The 21,603-nt window shown below is 36.7% G+C and overlaps 1 protein-coding gene across 2 annotated transcripts in view; it reads right to left on the bottom strand.

Moving 5' to 3' along the window:
• AKT3 (AKT serine/threonine kinase 3) overlaps window positions 1-21,603 on the bottom strand; it is a 132,958-nt gene that overhangs the window by 19,611 nt on the left and 91,744 nt on the right. For both annotated transcript variants that reach the window (XM_021392381.1, XM_021392382.1), the window contains 3 exons: window positions 20,817-20,885; window positions 12,697-12,819; window positions 11,551-11,679 (listed from right to left, as the gene is read on the bottom strand). In XM_021392381.1, the coding sequence (XP_021248056.1) occupies window positions 11,551-11,679; window positions 12,697-12,819; window positions 20,817-20,885 (321 nt within the window). The remainder of the gene's footprint in view (window positions 1-11,550; window positions 11,680-12,696; window positions 12,820-20,816; window positions 20,886-21,603) is intronic.

Here is a 21,603-nt window from a genome sequence, read left to right as displayed (position 1 = left end):
AAGGGTTTCGTTTAGGCAAAAGGAAAGCAGCCTGAAAACAGTGTAAAGAAAGGAAAATGCAACTCCATTTATTTTAATATAAATGGAATAAAATTGTGCATTATGCATCCACAGTAAATGCGCATAATTATTTTGTAAGTCACGTGTGATTTCTATTCCTCCACAGTTTTAAGAAATCTAGGATGTGCAGACTGAGAAATCAGTGACAATCCAGCAACTCCTATGATCAAATCCATAAAATTAAGCTGGGCAGAAGAACATATCTAAACACACTACTCTGGCATTACAGTCTTTTTCAAACAATTCTTGGATTTGAGGGACTTGTTTTTATAACACTGAACACAGGTCACAAAAACTTCAGCTCAATGCCAAATGAACATGACGCAGTTGCACATTTGTACCTATGAGTAATTCAGTATTTTGCATATCATGAGATGGATACCTGCTTTTAGAATTGTCTCCTTAGGTTGCCAGGGCTGGAGAACAACCTTTGCTGTCTCCCAGCTCACGTGAGGTATTCCTGTACACGTGGGTCAGCCTAAGTACCTGGCCAGCCACAGCCACAGTGCAAATTCTGGTCTCTTAGCCCCTGTGTACTGCCCTTTAAATCCATCTCCGCTACCTCCATCCATTCTGTCTCCTGTAAGGGCACACATATCTGTCTTTAAGCCAACAGACTGTCCTGACAACTCTGTCAGGTCTCAGCAGGAAAGGCAGCAGGCCCACCAAAACCATCGTAAAGGCACAAGCTCCTCCACTTTGGTGTTTGTAATTAAGCAATGTATTATTTTCTAGAGGTATGAAACAGAAGGATCACATGGAACTCATAAGCTACAGAAAGAGCAGCTACATTGAATACATACTCTAGTCAGGCACACTTTAGAACAAATGAAGTTCCATGCTTTCTTTCCCAAAATTAAAACTGTCAGATCATTCAAGCATATGAATTCCCTTTCTTCATCTGCTTACCACATGGGTCCAAGCCACCTCGCCGAGATCTAGATGAGGTTTTAGGAGATGAGACCTCCCATGTGATATGACTTCAGTGTCTGGATAACATTATAGTCATTCATCCCTGCTTTACACCTCATATCACTACTGTGCCCAGATGATTTCCCAGTGTCAAGTAAAGTACGAGGCAGGCTCACCGTCATTCAGCCTGGATGATACCACAAATGATGGGAAATAAAACCTAGGAACTGCCTCATTTTTACTACCTGAGGGAATCTTACGCCCTCTGACGCATGCCCCCATTTCTTTTCCCTCGCCACATCAAAATTTTGCAACACAGGACATCAGAAAGAAAAGTTTTACCCTGGGCTATTTGTAACTCACCGTGGGACCTGAGACCCTACATTGCCACAAGAGCAGCTGTAGCAGCACACGAGGAGTGGAAAGCCCAGGGCACGTAGTGTCAAACACGTCCTACCCCAGAAAGAAATGCCTGCAGTTCTCATCCCAGAATCTACGTGGACTCTCCCCATTACTCCTGTGCATGCAGAGAGCTGCAATAGCCATACTCAGCTAATGGGAAAATGAAGGGCCCAATTCTCCTCCCAACTTGTATTTCTCTAAAGCGCTCTGGCACTACAAAAGGGCTCCGAAGTGGGTAAAAACTAACTGCTGCACTGAAACCATTTCATTTTTATGGGCATTGATGCTGCTCTAAAACTTACATCTGTAATAAGAGGACAGAGTCTGCATTTATACGAATGCTTTTTTAAAAGTCTGCACAAGTGCTACTAAAGTTTCTATATTTCCAGTTTTAGATAAACATGCAAGAGGTTAAGTAACACACAGACTTTCTAACAACCAAGAACCATTAGTCATGTATCTGCTTTCAGGCACAAACAGGTACTTTTGTGCTTTTATGGATGTTTTAGAGGTACTAGACAATATTATAGTTTCAGCTAACGGAAAACTATTTATTTACCTTAGAACTTTACTTCACTGAAACTAGGATTCTCCAGTATTTCAATAATCACGTAACACTAGACAAGGTGGTAGTGCCTTGGACACAAGCTAAATATAGAAAATCTCTTATTTCCATTTTTCTGTATATTCTTGAAACAAAATATCTCTGATAAACATCCTCTGGAAGGTTTTTGGGTTGTGCAGCAGAAATTCACACGATCAAGAAATATTCTTTCCACAGACCACTAAAAATTAATTCATTGCTGTGGCTTCTGGACTCTAAAAATGTAGACAAATACAGGAATAACTGGAATAACTGTGTGAATGAAAGGCTTAGTACAATTCACTGTCGATCTTCTACAAATAGTTGTCAGTACCGGGTTTCATCTTTAAAATAACAGTATCAAAACTCATTTTGGTACTTTGTGCTACATAACAAAGGCAACTCATTGGAAAACCAATAACATTTTTGACCTACTTATGGTTACTCTTAATATACCATACAAAGACTCTATGACAGGACATTAAAAACAAATAGCTTGCTCAATCAATAATTTTGTCAGAACAGATGGGAAAAGATTTAAACATCTAAACAAACTGTCTGCACACCTATGTTGTGATAGAAAACTGAGAACTTGGTTACACCAATGTACTGTTAATTTAAGGGGAAAAAACTGTTTTCAATTAACTTTACGGTTCAGGTGGAGTGTATGTTACCTAAGCATTTCTGGTAACCCTTCACACATTTTTATTGCTACAGTTGTTGGTTTGCTAACAAATATTCACCCATATATTCAACAAAAGTTGTAAGGTGTATTTGCTAAAACTTTCTATGATTTGCAGTAGGTACTGAAACAAAGTTTATGACCTAATACTAACAAACTAAACATTTCTTTACAGAAACAGACATCCCAACTGTAAAAAAAAAAAAACCACTCTTCCTACAGAAAGGTGTGTTTGCCAAATATGATACAAATTTAGGTACCACTGTAAGAGAATTTGCAGACCTCCTCATATCTCTACTGTACTGGCAGTACACCCCACAGTATGCATTAGCATAAAATGCAAGATGTAAGAAATAACAAATAATGACAATATTGTGATTTTTTTTTCTGGTTGCTTGTCATTCTTGATGAAAGCATTTTGATTTTTTACCCACAGCAAGCAGCATTTATTCAGCTTTTGTTTATTGTTCACTGCTCTCAGAAAAACTGAAGGCTTTTGCTGAGATGTAAATAACGTTTGTACTGATTAAATGAAAATTAATGAAAAAAAACTTCAAGTGTGTTATTGAGATAGTCTTTGTAAGAATCATACTTTCTTGCTTTACACAAGAATTTGTTTTCTATTTGAAAATTGCTCTATGCTTTAAAGTTCTGGTTTGAATACAATGGTTTCTTTTTAAGCAACGTTAAGCTTCTCTGTTTTCTAGTCTTTGGTTTGTTTTATTATTTTTGCATATTTGTTGCATCTTTCCCCTAGAGAAGTCTGATAGTGCATGTGGACAATTAGTTTTTGTGTCTGGTGAGATTAACCAGATTGCACGAAAATTCATGCTACATCATTGGCTATCTGGTTTCAGGAGAAAGTCCACCTCTTGTGCTAATTTATCTGTTGTTGCAGTAGCTCTTCCACATGCATAACTAAGCAATGCTTTCATACCCCCATCTTTTGATCTTGATGATGCTGACTGCAAATGCTCTGGATACCTTCCCTTGTCCACATTCCATCATGTTCACCTCAGGGCCCTGCTGGCAATGCCAAGCTGACAAAAATGCTCCAATCGAAATTACTAGGTTTTTTATGACTTAGGCATGTAAGATGACACTACACGGTACACTAGAATATAGTAAGTGATAACAAATGAGAATAAAAGTCACATTTGAATGAGGGACTAGCATCTCAAAATTAAAAAAAAAAAAATTGCATTTCCATTTTCTTTGAACATAAAAACTAATTTGGATTTCTACTGTGAAGAGAAAATTCCATATTGTAAAAGCCTCACAAATCAGAAGAGAAAACATTTTCCGGCATAGATGCTCTTTCTCCTCCCACTCCCCACTGGTCTTCACCCAGAAACAAAATGTAGCCAAATACACAACAGACAGCTGTTCAAGAGCACACGCCAACACTAAACCACATTTCCACAGGTAAAATAAATTCTATTGTCTCTCTAATAAGAATCACATTATGCACGAAGTATCTTGGTAAACAGAGAGTAAATAAACTTGAACTATCTTTTTGAAGCCAAATGAAAATTAGTGAAGCAGAATACAACAACATAACTACAGTGTTTTGGTACTAAGCAAACTAAATGTATTTTAAGGAAAATGAGTACTGGTTATGAGAAGTTGAGAGTTTGGGGTTTTAAGCAACAGCTTACAACCAAGAGCAAAGTGTTCCCTGTCACTGTGAAGCAGCGTTTTATGCTATAGGTGAAAACATCAAAATAAAAAATATTTATGGTGTCAGTGCTGGTAGAAGATACCAACTAAAATATTTATCAAATACATTTTAATTTATGGAGTAAAATACACCTTATCAATAGTGATTTTTTTTTAGAGGAGCCTCCTTTCTGCAAGACAGATATTTATGCTAAGATCCCATTAAACTAATGCAATCTTCAGTCCTCACGCTGACGGTGGGTCCTTGTGTGATCCGCACAGGAAACAATCTTTTTTTTTGGTTGTTGTTGATTATATCTTCTCTACATTCTCAGCCTTGTATCTGTCTGTACGACAAAGAGGTAATTCTGCCCATTACAAATTAGCTCTAGTTGTACAGCTATCCCCAAGAAAATTATTACATGCTTATATACACATAACTCTACAAATACATGATGTTAAAGAGCAACTCTTCCAATAGCACTCTCTCAAGTACGGAAAACAGTTGATTTAAATGCATTGTTTTAAAAATCAGACAAAGTATAATTTCCACCTTTTCAAGTTTCCAGCTGATAAAAATTAATGTTCTATCATTAGACAAAACAACACTGTGTAACGTATTTTCCTAAATTTACATTGAACCCTCATAGGTTCCATTTCTTGCTACCAGAAAGTTTGAGGGTGTTGTGGGTTTTTGTCATTTTTTTTTAGGGGGAGGGTAGAAGGGGGGCATTCTATTTTGTTCATTCTAACTTGGCGATCAAAGAATTTTTATTTTTACACTATTGCAGAAGTGCATTTTTCTAGGTTTCCAAAACCACCTTATTCAACCTTCCCCATCTGTCACCATCTGCTTCTTTTTAGCATGTACTTTTTGTGTGATCACATAAGCATGTGAAAAATAACTAACATTCAGATGATTGTCTGCTGGTACATTTGAGGACTGGGCATAATAAAAGTGAACTGCCAAAACGTACTTAACACTTCTAATTTTGTTGGGTCTTGCATGTAAGCTACATTTGATTTTCAAACTGTTTTACAGTTGGAAAGTTGATCAGGTACTCTAACAGTAAAACTGAGACTACATAATTAGCTCAGCACTAAAAAGATTATATTCAAAGACGGGAACAAAACCCAGAAATATATCCACACGAGTTCACACATCCATCTTGACTGAGTCTGTCTGCACAATATTGCCTGAGGCATAAGATAAGATGCTACAAGAAGCCTACTTCTGGACAGTCAGCCTGCGTCTTCCCTCTGCACTGCCACAGGACAAGGAATAAAGGACTTCCATAATTACAAGCATATATGAAACCTTAAGGAAATGCTGGAGGAGCAAAGAAACTAAAACAAGAGTAGAAATGCATGGAAATGCAATGCATTCTTCACAACGCAGCAGATACTGCTTCTAGGTACATAGTAATTGGAAACTGCTATCGAGGCACAAGAGCTGGAGGGTGGAGGTGTCTATTTCCAGAGCTCTATCACGCTTCAGCACACCATCCACTTCTGCTGTAAATGTCCTTCTTAATCAAGGTTTAATATAAAAAGAATCAAAAAAAAGTATGAAGCTAGAGAAACAAATATACTTCCCAGCCTCCAAATACTCATTAGCTTAACTCTACAAAAATTCCACACGTGAAATTTTTTCTGTCTTGTTAGAACTACAGGCTTCAGGTCTTAATCACTATGAACTACGACACAAATACATTTGTACTAATAAAGACAATTTGGTGTACTGTTTCTCTATCCGCTCTTGAAAAAAAAATCAAGAGAAGTGAAGAAAATAAAAAGAATCCCAAAAGCAAGCAAAATCATCCCCTTCCCCAGATAAACCCCAAAAGACGCAAATCAGCAGGCTTTAATACTGTTCACCAGAAGAAACCAAATACAAATGAGAACTTGCTCTCTAGAGCTCGATGGAAGAGAGAGGATAAAATACAGCCTCTTTTTCACTGTTTCTCCTAACAGTATTGTTCCAACTCTTACAGTTCCTACTTTTCTTACAGCCTTCTGAATGCAGCTGCCATCTAGAAACATCTTAACAGCTGTTTTACCTGTTAAGGTAAACATGTGCTAATATGTCATTTTCCAGAAATTCTCTTTTTCCCTATTAACCTGTACTATCCAGTAGTTCTAGACCTGGAAAACAATAGCACATACCTATCATTTATATAAAAGCTGTACAGAATTTCAAAAAGCTAATCACTTAGATGCCTCAATTATCTTCACATTCAAATAAAATTTGAAGGAAAAACGAGATAAAAAGGCATAAGCCATGACAAAAATAATTCCATCCTTTAGTACCTCCATATTCCCAAAACAAGAACTCCGAACCTAGCTCCTCTCTATATCAATTTGATCATCAATTTCTACTGCCTTTCATCTCTCTCTCTGCAAAACACTTTATTACTTTTCGTTAAAGGAAAACTAACAAAATAACAGAATTGTCTTTTGTTCAGCTCAGGTTCTCTTTCCTACCCACAACCACATTTTTATCCATAAAGAAAACCTTCTCATGTCTTAAGCTATGTTTTCTGGCACCTTTATCTACCTGGGAGAAAATGAGATTCATTTTCTGAATTCCTTTCATCTCCCATTCACCTTTCTCATTACTCTCATCCTTACTTTATTGAAATATATCTCTCCGCCAATTTAAAAAGAAAAGAAAAAAACAGGAGGCTTTGGCTACATTAGCTATGCAACTTCATTTTCTCTGTTGCACAGCATGCCCACCCAGAGGACCCAGCCCTCTCATTTGCCCATGACGTTGGCAGCTTTCATCAAACTCTCTGCAAACAAGCACCTTCATGCTTTTCCCCACACCTGAAAGAGCTCCTCAGTAACATTCTTACTGCTACCTATTTCTGCATTAAAACCCATCTTTAAAACACTGCTTTACTACGATGCCTGCAAAAAATTAAAACACTGATTTTCATGCTACTCTTTTACACTGTTTCCTAATGGTTCCCTCTCTGCCCATATACATTAGATTCAACTGCACCAGTGTATAGCCAAATGTATAGCTCCTCAACCACAGCATTTTGTAACCTGCATGCACTACAACATTCCAAAAAATTCAAATTCAATTCCTCTAACGCATGGGAAAAGTTTCTTGCGGTGACAAATTAGACTGATTCGGACAGTGCCAGCAGTGTAGGGCACCATGCTTCCCCCTTGCTGAAATTCAGCCACTGACCTCCAATAGCCAAGTTCTAGATTTTGGGTTATTCACACATCAAAGCCATAGCCTTCCGCAGAAGTAAAAGGTATAGGTAAGAAATTAAGTTAAGTGTGAGGGAATAGTGATTACTTCTTAATAAAAGAGTTTAACCTTTTTTTTCCTCTATGGTAAAACACAGGGAAATAATTACAGGTGATCTCTCTCACTCTCTTTTCTAAAAGTAAGATTTAAAAAGAAAAAAAAAAAAGGCCAAACAAGCACCGTGTAACATATAACATTTCTTTCATCTGCACTGGTAAATTATAAAACATGCAAATCTTCTCACACCTATCAACAAAGTTATGAATCCACTCTGGTCTTATTTATTATCATATAACCATAAGTAGTTGTCAACTGCATAAATATTAGTGCAGCAGTCTTGCCGTAATATTTTTAAATAAAACCCTGTTCTTAAAGGTATGCCATCTAGTCTGTACTTCTACACAGATAAGACTTAACCACATCCTCGTGAAAACAGCTAAACATCATTAATCATCTACATCTGTGAAGAGTCATTTGAGTGAGAATGTCTTACAGTCTTATTCACAGGCAAAACATTTATTTTTCTATTATTAAAATGACAAAAAGCTACAAATTTTATTTCTAGTATTTCATCTTGTACCTCCCATGACCCCACAAATTACTACCACACTGACTGCCCTACTGTGGCTAAGAATGTACGCTTACTCATAAGGAGTTGAACTGGAATGCAAAGTCAGAAAAGTGTAATGTCATATAAGAAATTACCCTTATAAATAAATACTCTGAGCTAAAGGAAATTTTATTTTTTTGCCCAAGTAGTTTCATCTCTTAAATATTCTGCTAAAGAAAGTAGATTATAGAGGTGCGTATCTTATTAGTATGTCTTTAACCTCTGACAAGGAACTGCAAACTATCAAAATCCAAACTGCTTTTAAATATCTCACAGGTATATTTACAAGTACAAGCACTTCCTCAGTTTTCTCCTTTTCTTCATTAAGCATATGATACTGCTTAGAAAAGCCACACAGTCCTGTCCTGCCTCTGCCATTGCATTACTGCAAAAGAAATATTTTGTGGAGTTGTTTTTTTTTTTTTCTGAAAAAGATCAACAGTGTATCTGTTTCCTAAATGGAATCACTATTCATCTTCTTCACGTTAGATCTATCTTTATTCTGTGACACCAGAATGATCTCTGAAGTGATAGTCTACTTTGAAAGGTAACAATGAAAAAGTATACCATATTTTCTATCTTCCAAAGGCAGAATGCTGCTGATTCTTAGAACAGAAGGTGTAAGATTACCACTACACTTCCACAAAAAAAGGTTTTCATTAGTTCTACTGCAGATGAATTTCATTATTTATCAGATAAGAATTTTTTCTCAAAAGCCAATATAATTTCACAAATAAAAAGTTAGTCATTCTACCATAACTGCAACCAAAAAAAAAATATATATATATATACACACACACACACACACACACACAAGCACTACCATTACATCTGGTAATGATTTCTATGGTCTGAACTACATGAAGTGAGTTTTGCATGATCATTCTCTGTCCTACACACACAAACTTATTGGAGCTCCTCATCTCCTTGTATCAGCCAGCTGTCCCAAGTACGAAAACAGACACAATGGTTTAATATGATCAAACACTACTGTAACAGCAGAGAATACTAAAGAAAAGGTTGGGTGTTTTTTTTTCTAAATAGCGTTCATCTACTGCTAACACCACCCTTTTAAATAAGAACTTGTAGACAAAGGCTTTAAGTCTTCTCTTGCTACCTCAGTAACTTAAATTTTGTCTAGGTTGCTTGCTCTAAAACCTTTATCTCAGAGGAAAAAGCAAATGAGTTTTGTGGTTGTCAGGTTTAATGAGAGGTCAGTTTCACTCAAGATAAGTTTGTACAGCGTGGGTCTCCAAAAATACTCATTATGGGAGGTGGAGAAGAAGAGTGGGACAGCTAGAGAACACAAAGGCAAACTGGATCAAGTAACTTGTGGAAAGTGTCTAAAACCCAGGATGATCCCTTGCCAAGTTTGACGGAAGAGAGCTAACGTGTTTCTGAAACTGAGATATTGAGAAGTACATGAAAGCAACTGAACAGGATACCTACATCTTTTAGAGTGTGCTCAGGACTGCTGACAGGAAAGGCAACCAGAGGGTAAGAGGTGGCAACGGCAACTGTAGTCTGTGCAGAGATGACAGTATCATCCTTTGTGCTCTTCTATGATTAGAACAGATTCTGAGTATGGAACACAAGAAAAACGGCCACTGTAGCAAGCTAAACAGGTGGAAGTGCAACAACTTCTAAGCAGCCATGAAAGATTCCAAGTAGGCTAAGAATAGCTCTGGAATCCTTAAATGCAGATAAATGCTAAGTTCCTCCGCAGTAAACATGAAGAAGATGTCAGAATTGTCTCAAACACTCAAACCTGACCATCCTCACATCTTACAGCCACCGGTATCCAGAAGGTGATGTCTACCAGTTTCCTAGACATCCCTTAATTGTAAGGTTCAGAATGAGAAATCAAAGGCAATCTAACCAGCTTGTTGAAAGAAGCTCCAGGGATTGCTGATGCTGCTCAGAATTCAATACTCCCAAAAGGTAGGAGGGTGAAGAGCCATGCTGAATCAGAGCCTCTTTATCCCCTCCCTTTAAACTAATGCACATTCTTCTTCAAAGAATATTCTGAATAGAATTTTTCTGCTGCAAGAGGTGGAGGATCCCTTGATGACTGCGTCTTGGAAAGAACAGCAGTAGTGAAGGACATAAAATTTGAATATAGGAAGTTTCATACTAACATGCGGAAGAACTTCTTTATGGTAAGGGTGATGGAGCACTGGAACAGGTTGTCCAGAGAGGTTGTGGAGTCTCCTTCTATGGAGATATTCAAGACCTGTCTGGACACCTACCTGTGTGACCTATTGTAGGGTAGCTGCTTTAGCAGGGGAGTTGGACTAGACAATTTCTTGAGGTCCCTTCCCACCCCTACAATTCTGTGATTCTGTGACATTGTAAAGTCCTTGCAGTTGCCTAGAAAACTGTCTCAGTTATCAAGTGTGTGTTAACGTATTAATTCATGATCCTTAAATACAGGCAAGAATGGAAATATTGGCTAATTCTGGATCCACAGAATCCTTGCCATTAATAAACAACACTCTCTCTCACGTTAGTACCAGAGCTGCATTTAGGAATGCCAGGGGAGAGGCACCACAGGCAGTACTGTTGACTGAAGCCAGAGAAGACAAAAACCCTGGCCTTTTTTTTTTTTTTCTCTCTATAAGCACCAATCGCAGAGCTGTCCTCACTGATATTGGAGCAGATCATTTGACTGACTTGATTTTACACAGCAGATTCCACAGCGGCCAAACCAGAGTTGTGAAGGGAACCAAAACGACATTCTTACATCCATCTTTTTGGCAGTTCTCAGGAAGCGTGATGTTTTGCACTCTGAGCAGTGGCTACAAGTAAAGATAGAGCTGAATATTCTGGGGTGGCATTTCAACGTACATTCAGGAAACAGCTAGCTCTTGCTGCTTACCTCAGCCTTTTCTGAGGTTGATACACTCAACTGTTTAGCAGAAATATCTAAAATTTCGACTGCCTGGATCTGGAGAGTTCAGATAAAACACAGCAAACTCAGCACGTCCATCCTGTCCATGAAGACTACACAAATTTAGTTACACATCTCAGTTAAGCAGAATCATATGTTCCAAGAGACAGACTGATGGAAGATTATTTCTAAAGAAGATACTGAAAGATACATGCTTTACCAGAGAAAGGCAAACATGAGAAAGAAAATACATGTTTAAGGTGTTATTAAACACTAAAAAGCACAGCATCATTATACATACAATCACTAAAAAGCAAGAGCAGAAGCATTTAAAATTCTGAACTACAACCGTATAGCATTAATCAGGCAGACTGTCAGTTCTTAACTACAATGAACAGTGTTCATCATACAAACACTGTAGTCTAAAATTAAATGAAAAATATACATTTTATACCATGTTACAGGACTATATTCTAGATCTTACCTCAGGTGCCAGGTATTCTGGAGTACCACAGAATGTTTTCATAGTTGCTGCGTCTGTGATTCCTTCTTTGCAAAGTCCAAAATCTGTAATCTTTATATGTCCATCTTTATCCAACATTAGATTTTCTAACTGTGTGTTGGGAAAAAAAAACATTCCCTTAGTACTTCTGAACAGGATAGGCTGCTGCATTACATCAATTTTTGGAATTTTATCAAAAAATTGCAACGTATAATTCCTCAACCAGACAACTGCATGTATTTGCAGTATGTCACAGCATTCCATGTTACTAAAACAGGTTCTGCTACCAACATGCAACCTAGTATTTTCCTCTTGCCCCAAGCAAAACCTGCCTACCACAGCTTCCTTCTCTTCAGTTCCTGCACAAGAGAGTCCATGAATGAACTCCACAGGTACAGGCAAATAATGTGATGATGCAGAAACTTCAGGCTTCTCACAAAAATAAAATCTCATCATAGAAATTTGAGGTTATCCACATGTAAGTTTGAAAAAGTTCCCAGTGAAAGCAGGATTATTTTCCAAAGAATATGCCCACACTGTCACAGAGTATCTTCAGCACAACACAGAAGGAGCTTCAGGCAACAGAGTGGGTAACACGACTGCATACAAAAACCAATCTAAGACAAACTCAATTCCAGTCCTATCTATTTTTCCCAGTATACGAAAGATAAAATTATTTTAAAATTATGGCTGAAATTCTTCTATTAAGGTATGCTAAAATATTTAACATGTTTTCAAAACACAGAATAACATAGTTCTTTGGTGAAATATGCAGAATACCATCACATTTTCCCAATTCCCCATTTCCCTTACTTGGAGACACTAAGTGTTTGAGATTTGTCTGGAAATATGAGTTACATTGTAACTAAAGGAGGAAACAAAAAGGATTGGTTTGAATCTCCTTCCACTAGCATCATTAAGGAACGCTTTTTTGATCAATCAGTGTACCTATACATTACTGTGTCAAACTGGTTCCTTCAGCAAACAGAGAACTTTACACTGAACACAGATTTTTTTCTCCATTAACTCTGAATAGTGCAACTTTATAATTACTTCGTGTTTGTCCCAACAGTCTCTGCAAAAACAAAAATTTTGATTACATTTTTTTTTATATATTTTTTTTTTTACCTTGAGATCACGGTACACAATCTTCCCAGAATGCAGATAGTCCAGAGCTGAGACAATTTCTGCACCATAGAAGCGTGTGCGGTCCTCTGAGAACACCCGCTCTCTCGACAAATGGAAAAACAGCTGCAGGGTAAACAGCAGGGACAGGATTGTAATAATTACTGATTTAGTGGGGGAAATTAACACAAACATAAAACACCTCTCATCACCATATTGTGATGATAGATAGTATACTCTCAGTGGACACTCAGCACTCTTAGACAGCAGCTGGCTTATCTTTTCCAGGTTTCCAAAGGGAGAAAGCGAGCTGTTAAATCAGCGTTTTAATCAATATACCAATCTTGTTTAAGGCATTCTGTTTGCTACTCATTTAACCTTCAGTTACCAGAGGAAAAAAAAGTACACAGCAGAAGCATTCTGCACTTCTCCATCCACTACTTCCTCGTATTTTTATTTTAAGCCACTCAGAAATATCATTAAAATACGTAAAGGCTGCTTCCGCCTTGAGTTTTCAGTAACATAGCAACTTTTCTTTACACTGAAAAGTCTTCCAGTTCTTCAGCAGACTTTGAACAGGTGAGCTGGCATTTTAGAGAAACAGCAAATTCATAATAGTAATGATATTACTGTCATTAGAAAAAGCAAACAGCTGCTTATGGCTTATAAAAAGGAACCTATGCATCTTTTCTTTTTCAGTATCTCTTTGTGAAGTTTCTTTGGTGTTTTTTAATCTCTTTTTCAATACTCCATAATTAACACTAATTTGCAGACAATTCTTTAACTGAAATCTTTCAGAGAAAAACATTCGTCATTATGTACTGCCAAAAATTTCATCTGCAATGAAAAAGCATAGGGTGAAGCTAGAATTCCACAAGGTTATCAGTGTCTTATCAGATAAAATATTACCCACAGAACCAAAACAAGACACATACACATAAGCAGAATTTGGCTATTTACTTCAAAGTCACTCTAAATTGATAGTTTTATTTACTATGTTGAGAATGCTTGGGAAACTCTTCAAATAAACATTAGTAAAGATGCTTTCATTATCTACTTAAGGCCAAACAGGTCTTCAAACCATCCTTCAAGTTATGATGGTTTTGAGTTTACCACAAAAGCTAATGATCAACAAAACATAAATACAGAAAATATCATTTTATACATTAAATACAGAGTGTATTTCTTAATTTAACTGCTCGAAATATCAGACAGTTGAGAATTCCAAAATGGCAAGGTAGGCTAAATAAAAAGACACCACAACCCAAAGTCCAATCAATCCAATCTGTCATAACCACAAAGTGCTTTTCACCCATAGGAATTGTACACTGTTCAGCTGGCACAGAAGAATGCAAAAAATTGCTGCAGTTATTTTCAATGTGTAGCCTTTTCAAAAGCCAAATAAAAACTCAGTCCTATAAGGTCTGCGCTGGAAGTAATGCCTCCTGCTTTATTATGTTGACCCACGAGGTCAGAGGTGGATGTTGGTGGTATGGCAGTAGAGGCTGACCTTTCCTGCCAATATTCCATTACATGCTGTTGCTGTGTGACAGATGGCAGCAGAGGGGCAGTCTGACAAATTGTCATCTGACATGGAAGTGTGTAGGAAACACAGGTGTGGAATTGAATTCCTCCATACAAAAAAAATTGCATCAATTGACATTCATTGATGCTTGCTGAACATTTATGGAGACCAAACAGAGGATATGAGCACAGGGAGGATGTGGGTGGTGGCAGTAACATGAAAGTCAAGCTACATTCTGTTGCACCACAAGATGAAGAGCATCTCAACCAGCTCATCTGTGTGAATCGGTGGCTCACAACCAGGGAACTGTATACTGAGCTGAATATCAGCTTCAATGCATTGGAAACAGTGGTGGCAACATTGGCATATCACAAAGCTTGCACCACGTGGGTCCCATGAATGCTCACACAGGAACAGAAAGAATGCCGTATGCAAGTTTGTCAGGACCTACTGAACCAATACGAGGCTGAAGGTGACTGCATCATTACCAGTGATGAGACACTCTGTCACCACTCCGAGCTGGAGTCAAAATGGCAGCCCATGGAGTGGTGACGTGAATTCCCCATTAAAGAAAATGTTCAAGATGCAGCCCTCAGCAGGTAAAGTCATGTGCACTGTCTTTTGTGATAGGAAAGAGGTGATCTTCTGTATTTCCTGGATCCTGGACAAACCACTAACTTTGACCGCTACATCGTGACAGTGACTTAGCACACTGCGAGATTTGGCTGGACTACCCCACCATACCCACTGTATAGTCCAGATATGGAGCCTTCTGACTTCCACCTATTTGGGCTGATGAAAGATGGACTGCATGAGCAACATTTTCCTAACAATTATGCTGTTACAGCACCTGTGAAACAGTGGTTCACCTCCACTGGTGCAGATTTTTACAAGCCCAACATGCTGGTTCTTCTACGTTGCCAGTGAAAATGCATAGCTGTTGGTGGTGACTATGTTGAAAAATAATGACAAGCTCAAAAACCAGCAGTTGTTCTGGATTTGCCAAGGAGACTATGAGTCCCTGGGTCATTTTATTTTAATGTTATATACAAGCACAATTCCTAAGCTCAAGGGAGAATTCTAACCGGTGTGTCCAGATTGTATTAAAAGCTTCAAATCCCCTTCCACCAGTAACTCAGGAAGCAGACACATGCAACTGGTAAAGAAATACAACGCTTCCCTTCCATATTTTAAAACAACAACAAAAACAAACAAAAGCAAATAAAATTGGCTTTTTTTCAACTTTATCTTGGCTCAGAAAGAACCAATTTTCAAGCAAGAGGCAGCTTAAGTAGGTGAAAGTCAGTCAGGGTTCCCCTCCTGAGCGAAGAGCCAATTTACTCTTCCTGATATATTCACTGGAATTGCACGGCTGTTCCCACTGCAGCCACTGTATCCTCAGACTGCAGCTAGTACAATACAGAAAACCAAAGTCAAAACTCCTCTACACACTGTGGTGGATCAACCTCTGCTTTCCATGCATATGACCCACTGGCATAAGCAAACAAATGTTCAAAGCAGACTCTTCTGTGAATCAGAGACCCTGATGAAAACACTTTAAGACATGCAGCCTGACGTCTCCACCCACTAGTTGTGACTAACCATGTGTGAAACAGCAGGAACCTGGGGCCTTACTTCCCTAGCTGGTAGAGTGGGCAGAATGTCTGATGGCAAATATGAACTATTTTGTAAGTAAAACGTAATTTTGATGAGGTTACTTGTCATAAGCATTCTTCATACTACTTTAGCACCTAGAACAGTTGTTATCAAACCATATATGCTAGTGTTCAATGAAAAAAGTATAGTTAGATATAAAATGCATGTTACATGTAAATTCATACAATGAGGTAAATGTTGATGCTAAAAGATGCTAAAGCAAATTCAAAAATTGTAATAGAAAAATCTATTTCCATGGAGTTACATGAAAATTTTCAGCTAATCATTCAGCTTGCTATTTCAGAATAATTAGGCCACAAGGCTCTATTCACAATTGACGGAACATGAAGTCTGGATTTATTATGTCTGGGGAGGAAAAGAAGAAATCTGATGGCAGGTTATGAAAAAAGCTTCCAGCATTTGCACTATTTATTGATTTACAGTTATTAAATAGGAGAGAGAGTCACAACTGCAATAGAAATAGCTTTGGCACAAAGAAAGCCATTTTGTGCATAATTTTATGATGGCATACATGAGGGTGCTATAGTTTCAGTGAGGATTGTATCTATAAACTTCCTGGTATGTCTGTATTTAAGAACTGAACAACAATGGTGCCATGGTGTTTTTTTCTAATAAGAAATGTTAATGGAAAAATCTTTATAATAATAACAAAAGCCAAATATAAAAGCATACTCAACTGCAGAGTCAAGAACACCAAACGCACATAAGACCCGACGTTATATGAACCAATATGTTCAACTCCTGCAAATGTTAGCAACCTACTGAGCGTGTCGAATGTTCTAAGACTGGCTCTTGCTATTGCATAATGGGTTTGCTCAGCTCTGCAGTTAATCATACTTTATATATATATATATATATTTTTTTTTTGAGAGCAGCAACAACCTTGACATTTGAAACAATTTGTTTATTGTTTCTGACTTTATAGCACTTCTAAGCAAATTCTACACCCAGAGAAACATAGGGCCCTTGTTCCACACAGTATGAACTTTAGAGCAAGGAAAACTCTCTCTCTTACACAGAGCTCAGGAAAAGAAAACAGGACACAAGACAGATAAAAATGACAAAGTCTACAATGATACTCAGTTATTTTTCATCAGGTAGATTGGAAATTTCTTTCTTCTAGACTGTAACAGTACTTGTTCAATTACAGCAAAACATTTGGTTCTCTCTCACCTAATGAATTGAAGTAAGAGCTGCAGAAAACAAATGCCAAGTAGAGCAGATTCAGAATTCTGGTGTAGAGCAATCATCTGAACAAATTTTAGTGTCTAATTTTATTACACAGATAATTACCAATTAAGTTAGTTACAAAGTACAGAATTTGAAATTATGCTGAAAGTGCAAAGCACGAAAGTTAATCAACTTACTAATCAACTGAATCAGTGTATTCTGCAGAGTAATGTGTGCGATAGATTTCTCTCCTAAAGCTTTCCATCCTTCAATGCAAAATACCAGAAATAAAAAATGGGAAACATATGCTCTGAAAGTATTCCCCAACACCAGAGACACTGTTAGTATGTTTTTTTTATACCACTGTTTATACCACTTTGAGCATTCAAGGAGCTACGGGAACTTTGTAACATATTACTAACTTACTGTAATCACACAGTACTCAAAATAATATGGTCTATAAAAGAAAAAGTAGACAAATCCATACAAGCAGGAAAAGCATTAATACAACCTTCCACATTTTATTTTTTTTTGCAAACTGCTGATAAGACAGGAGCAGTAAAAAATGAACAAAAATAAATGTCTTGTTAAAGTAGGTGCTTGTCTATGAGTACTGACAGTTTTACTTGTTTAAAAGTATTGACATTAATATTATGTATTTTCAGTCAAAATCAAGAACATAGTTTATCATACAATACTGGATATATTTGTTTACCATGAATTCATAAAATAGTCTTGAAAACTGAATTTGTTCATCTCAGCTAAGCCAGGTGAACCTTTTCATTAAAATGAAACATCAATCCCTTGGCGCTACTCTAATGTAATTCCTTCATGATAACAAACATATTAAGAAGTAAGCATAATGCCAGAAGCAGCATTGAAGCACTATACTATAGCTTTATTTATGATCAATAGACATTGTTAAATACTAACAAAAAAGATAACATTTCAGTCCATAACAAACATTTCAAGATTGTGTCCCTAAGGAACAGAAGATGAACTATAAAAATTGCCAGTATAAAAAAATGTACTCAATATTTGTCCGAATAATTTACTTAAAAAAATCCTCTAATATCTTGCTTTTATATATATAGCTACAGAAAATACTATTTTAAAACTAAAGTTAGAAGAAAATTAGGTACATTTCTATTGCACTGCAATAAAAAGCATACACATAGACCAGCAGAATTGAAGCAGTTACTTTTTCTTCATAAAGGCCTTCCTTATTAAGTGAGCCTAACTGCTTAGAAGTTAGGCAAGAAATGCAAGGCTAAGATAAATTGTTACCAAATTTAACAGGATTCCAGATTTTCAGCTGGGATAGAAGATTCTTATTTAGAATAATTTTAATACAGTTTCTTTGCCTCCAGAATGAAATTCAGGGACCCCTTCTTTTACTGTTTTCCTTCCTAATCATAGAAAGAGGAACTGAAGATTCCTAGTACTGACTACAATTTTTTTTACTGTAATAGGGCACAACTCTGAATTGTGGCATTATCTTGCTTTCACCTGGCTCAGAGTCAAGGATACTGATAGAAATTTCAAGAATCATTCCATTCAGAGGACTGTTTGGGTAACTCACTCCTGAAAGATATGATCCAAGAAAATTCCCAAGCAAATGACTAAGGCACAATTAATTAAAAAGTGAACTTTAATATAAAGAAAATTTGAACAGAAACAAGTGAATTTAGCACAGCTCTGGAGAGAAACAAAAGCAACATGGTACTGTTACAGTCCATTTCCCACTGGTAAGATTTAATTAAAAGTTAAGTTTTCAATATCTTCAATAGTTAGAAACTACTGAAACATGGAGAGAGCAGTAGAGGGAAACAACAGAAGACAAAAGTCTGTGTGCAGTATAGGAGATAGGCTTACAAACAGCTAAAATGCTAGCTAAACCTAGTATGACTTACTATGATTTAACAGGGCTATTTTTACAAATATTGATACGATATTGAATTTCTTAGCAGACAGTGACTAAAGTCTGAAATTCATTTGGTAAACTTGGTAAAACTAAAGATTTTCTTATTAAAAACGACACTTTGTCTGACTCAGCATTCCAGATCATAAAAGAGAAGCACTTAATAAATCAAAAGTTTGGGAAACTTTAAGGAAAACAGCCCCCTCTTAAAGGGCATTACTTCCCATTGTGGTGAAAATCTGCACTTCGCTTAACTGAGCTAGGCAACCATCAGAAAGAACACCAGCAACACTGATAAACAACAGCATCGTACCTGGAAAAAAGCAACCCACTCTTGGCAAAGTACATTGCAATCATTCAAATCCCAATAGGCAAAAGCAACTTGTGAACAAGAAACATGTTTGCGCCAGTTGCCACAAAGGCACACAACCCAACACAGAGAGAGATGCAAGATATATGCTTAATCAAAATAGAGTATTAGAATATCTTCAATTATAATAGAGGAGTCAAAATGCTCCTGGTGGGCTCTCTTCTGCATTCACATAGGACAGAAAGGTAGCATTCAAGAAAGCAAGCATCTAAACAGCAGGTCGATGTTAAAAGCATACTTTCAAAGTATGACATTACAAAATGGTCCTGTACAGAAAAGACTCAGAAGAATTAGCTGATTTTTAAAACTCATTGTAAATAGCACTCACTTAATATTTCTGATGTAAATTTAAAGCCAAATATGCCATCTGAGTATTCAAAAGAAGACTGTTATACCATTACCACAAAAGAAATTCTGTGTCTAATTCCACTAGCCAAAATTGCTTTGTTATCTGTGTTATCTAGAGTAGGGTTGATACAAAGTTAAGCCATTCCCCTACCTGAGAACCCTGTACCACCATGTTCAATACTATAAGGTGACTACAAATTAGTTAAAATGTAAATGGGCCCAGGCACCCCTGGGGTGATCAGGCATGAGGATTATAGTGGAGGATATTTTTATTGTAGCAGAATGCAGCAAAAAGATAATGCAAAACATGACATCACGTTGCAACAGTTCTTCAAGGTAGAAAGAGTCTTCCTATCAAAAAAATGAGGGGAAAACACTTAGTTCTTCAGTGCTGCTGTGCAGTAAACGATATACAAAATAACAAATTCCCCCTGGTTCACACTGTAACAAGGTATAGCCTGAATAGCAAAAGACCCTCAAAAGGTAGATAAAAGTCATCTTCCTATATTGTAATTATTTTTAATTCCACTTGACTGGTATAGTTTTTTTATACTCCACACTTCCCTGAAGAGCTGGAGGACAGCAAAGGCTTACAACACTATAAAAAGTTTTGCACCTATGTTTAAATTTCCAGACAGCACAGCAAGAGGAAAGAAGTAAAGAAAAATACAAACATCCCATTCTTTCCTCCTAGGTATTTGCAATGGCTATAGCAAAGAAGAGGACATGTATTTCACATTAGGACAAAAGCAAGACTACTTCAGCTTCTTTGTACTGGCTTATAAAAATGTTGCTCCAGAATATGCTGTAAGTACTTGAAGAAAGAAAATAAAAAACAAGCAATAAAAAAGTATTTGTGCTTATCTCCCTACCATGAAATTATATATCAAAAAATAAGAGCCTAATTTTTCAAGAATGGAAAAGAGTATCATAGTTTTAAAAAGGTCAATTTTTTTTTTCCATAGAATAGTCAAAAAAATTGCAAAAAAAAGACCCAACAACCAGTTCAAAGATAACAGAAAGTAAGAAAAGGGAGATAAATTATGCCCTTTAAAGTGTAGCTCAGTGATAGCATTACCATCACAAGTGCAAAATGTCTTTTTTAAACTTACCTCTCCTCCATTAACATACTCCATCACAAAACACAAACGATCCTTTGTCTGGAAGGAATATTTCAAGGACTTGCGAAGAAAACAGCGAAAACAAAACAATTATCAATTTGCATTAACCTGGTTTCTTGCACTGTATCATAATTTAATTTTATCTTCTTAACCAGACAATTCTGACTTGTTGAGAACTTTCAGGAAGCTACTATTTTAATAAATCTACCTGGAGCTTGAGATGAGTAAACACAAAACTTTCATGTCTTCACTCACCTCTGCCACATGCCCATTGATATGTATACAACATTGCTTATTATAATAAAATATTAAATAGCTATTAAAATACATTATTTTCTACTTCATTTCTTACTGTCATACATAGTACCATCTACCCTTGTACATCATTTTAATATCTTATGAAATTGTCTTCTACAATGCTCATGGAGAGTACATATTCCTTTTCCTTCTCCAAAATAAAATCTTTAAGTGAGCTTAACTTCCTCTTGCTGTCAATTCCAAAACAAGGAGTCTCTATTTTCACAAAGTATATTTTAAAATTGTAACAAATGTTTTCATCAATTAAGCTTTTTTACTCTTCAATATTGATTTCATTTTGCTGGAAAGAAATGATACTAAAGAAAATCTACAGATGACAGTGACATTTTTGCATGACTTGATTGCCATTATGCCTATTTCTGCTTATCTTTACACTCTAAGAAACTTCTGAAGAACTCGTTGACTGAATTTCCAAGAATATTTTGGCCAAGCAATGAAAATGAAGTCCTTTGCTTTACAA

The sequence above is a fragment of the Numida meleagris genome, chromosome 3, assembly GCF_002078875.1.
Source record: "Numida meleagris isolate 19003 breed g44 Domestic line chromosome 3, NumMel1.0, whole genome shotgun sequence".
Classification (NCBI taxonomy): domain Eukaryota; kingdom Metazoa; phylum Chordata; class Aves; order Galliformes; family Numididae; genus Numida; species Numida meleagris.
This window is presented reverse-complemented; position numbering and strand designations above follow the sequence as displayed.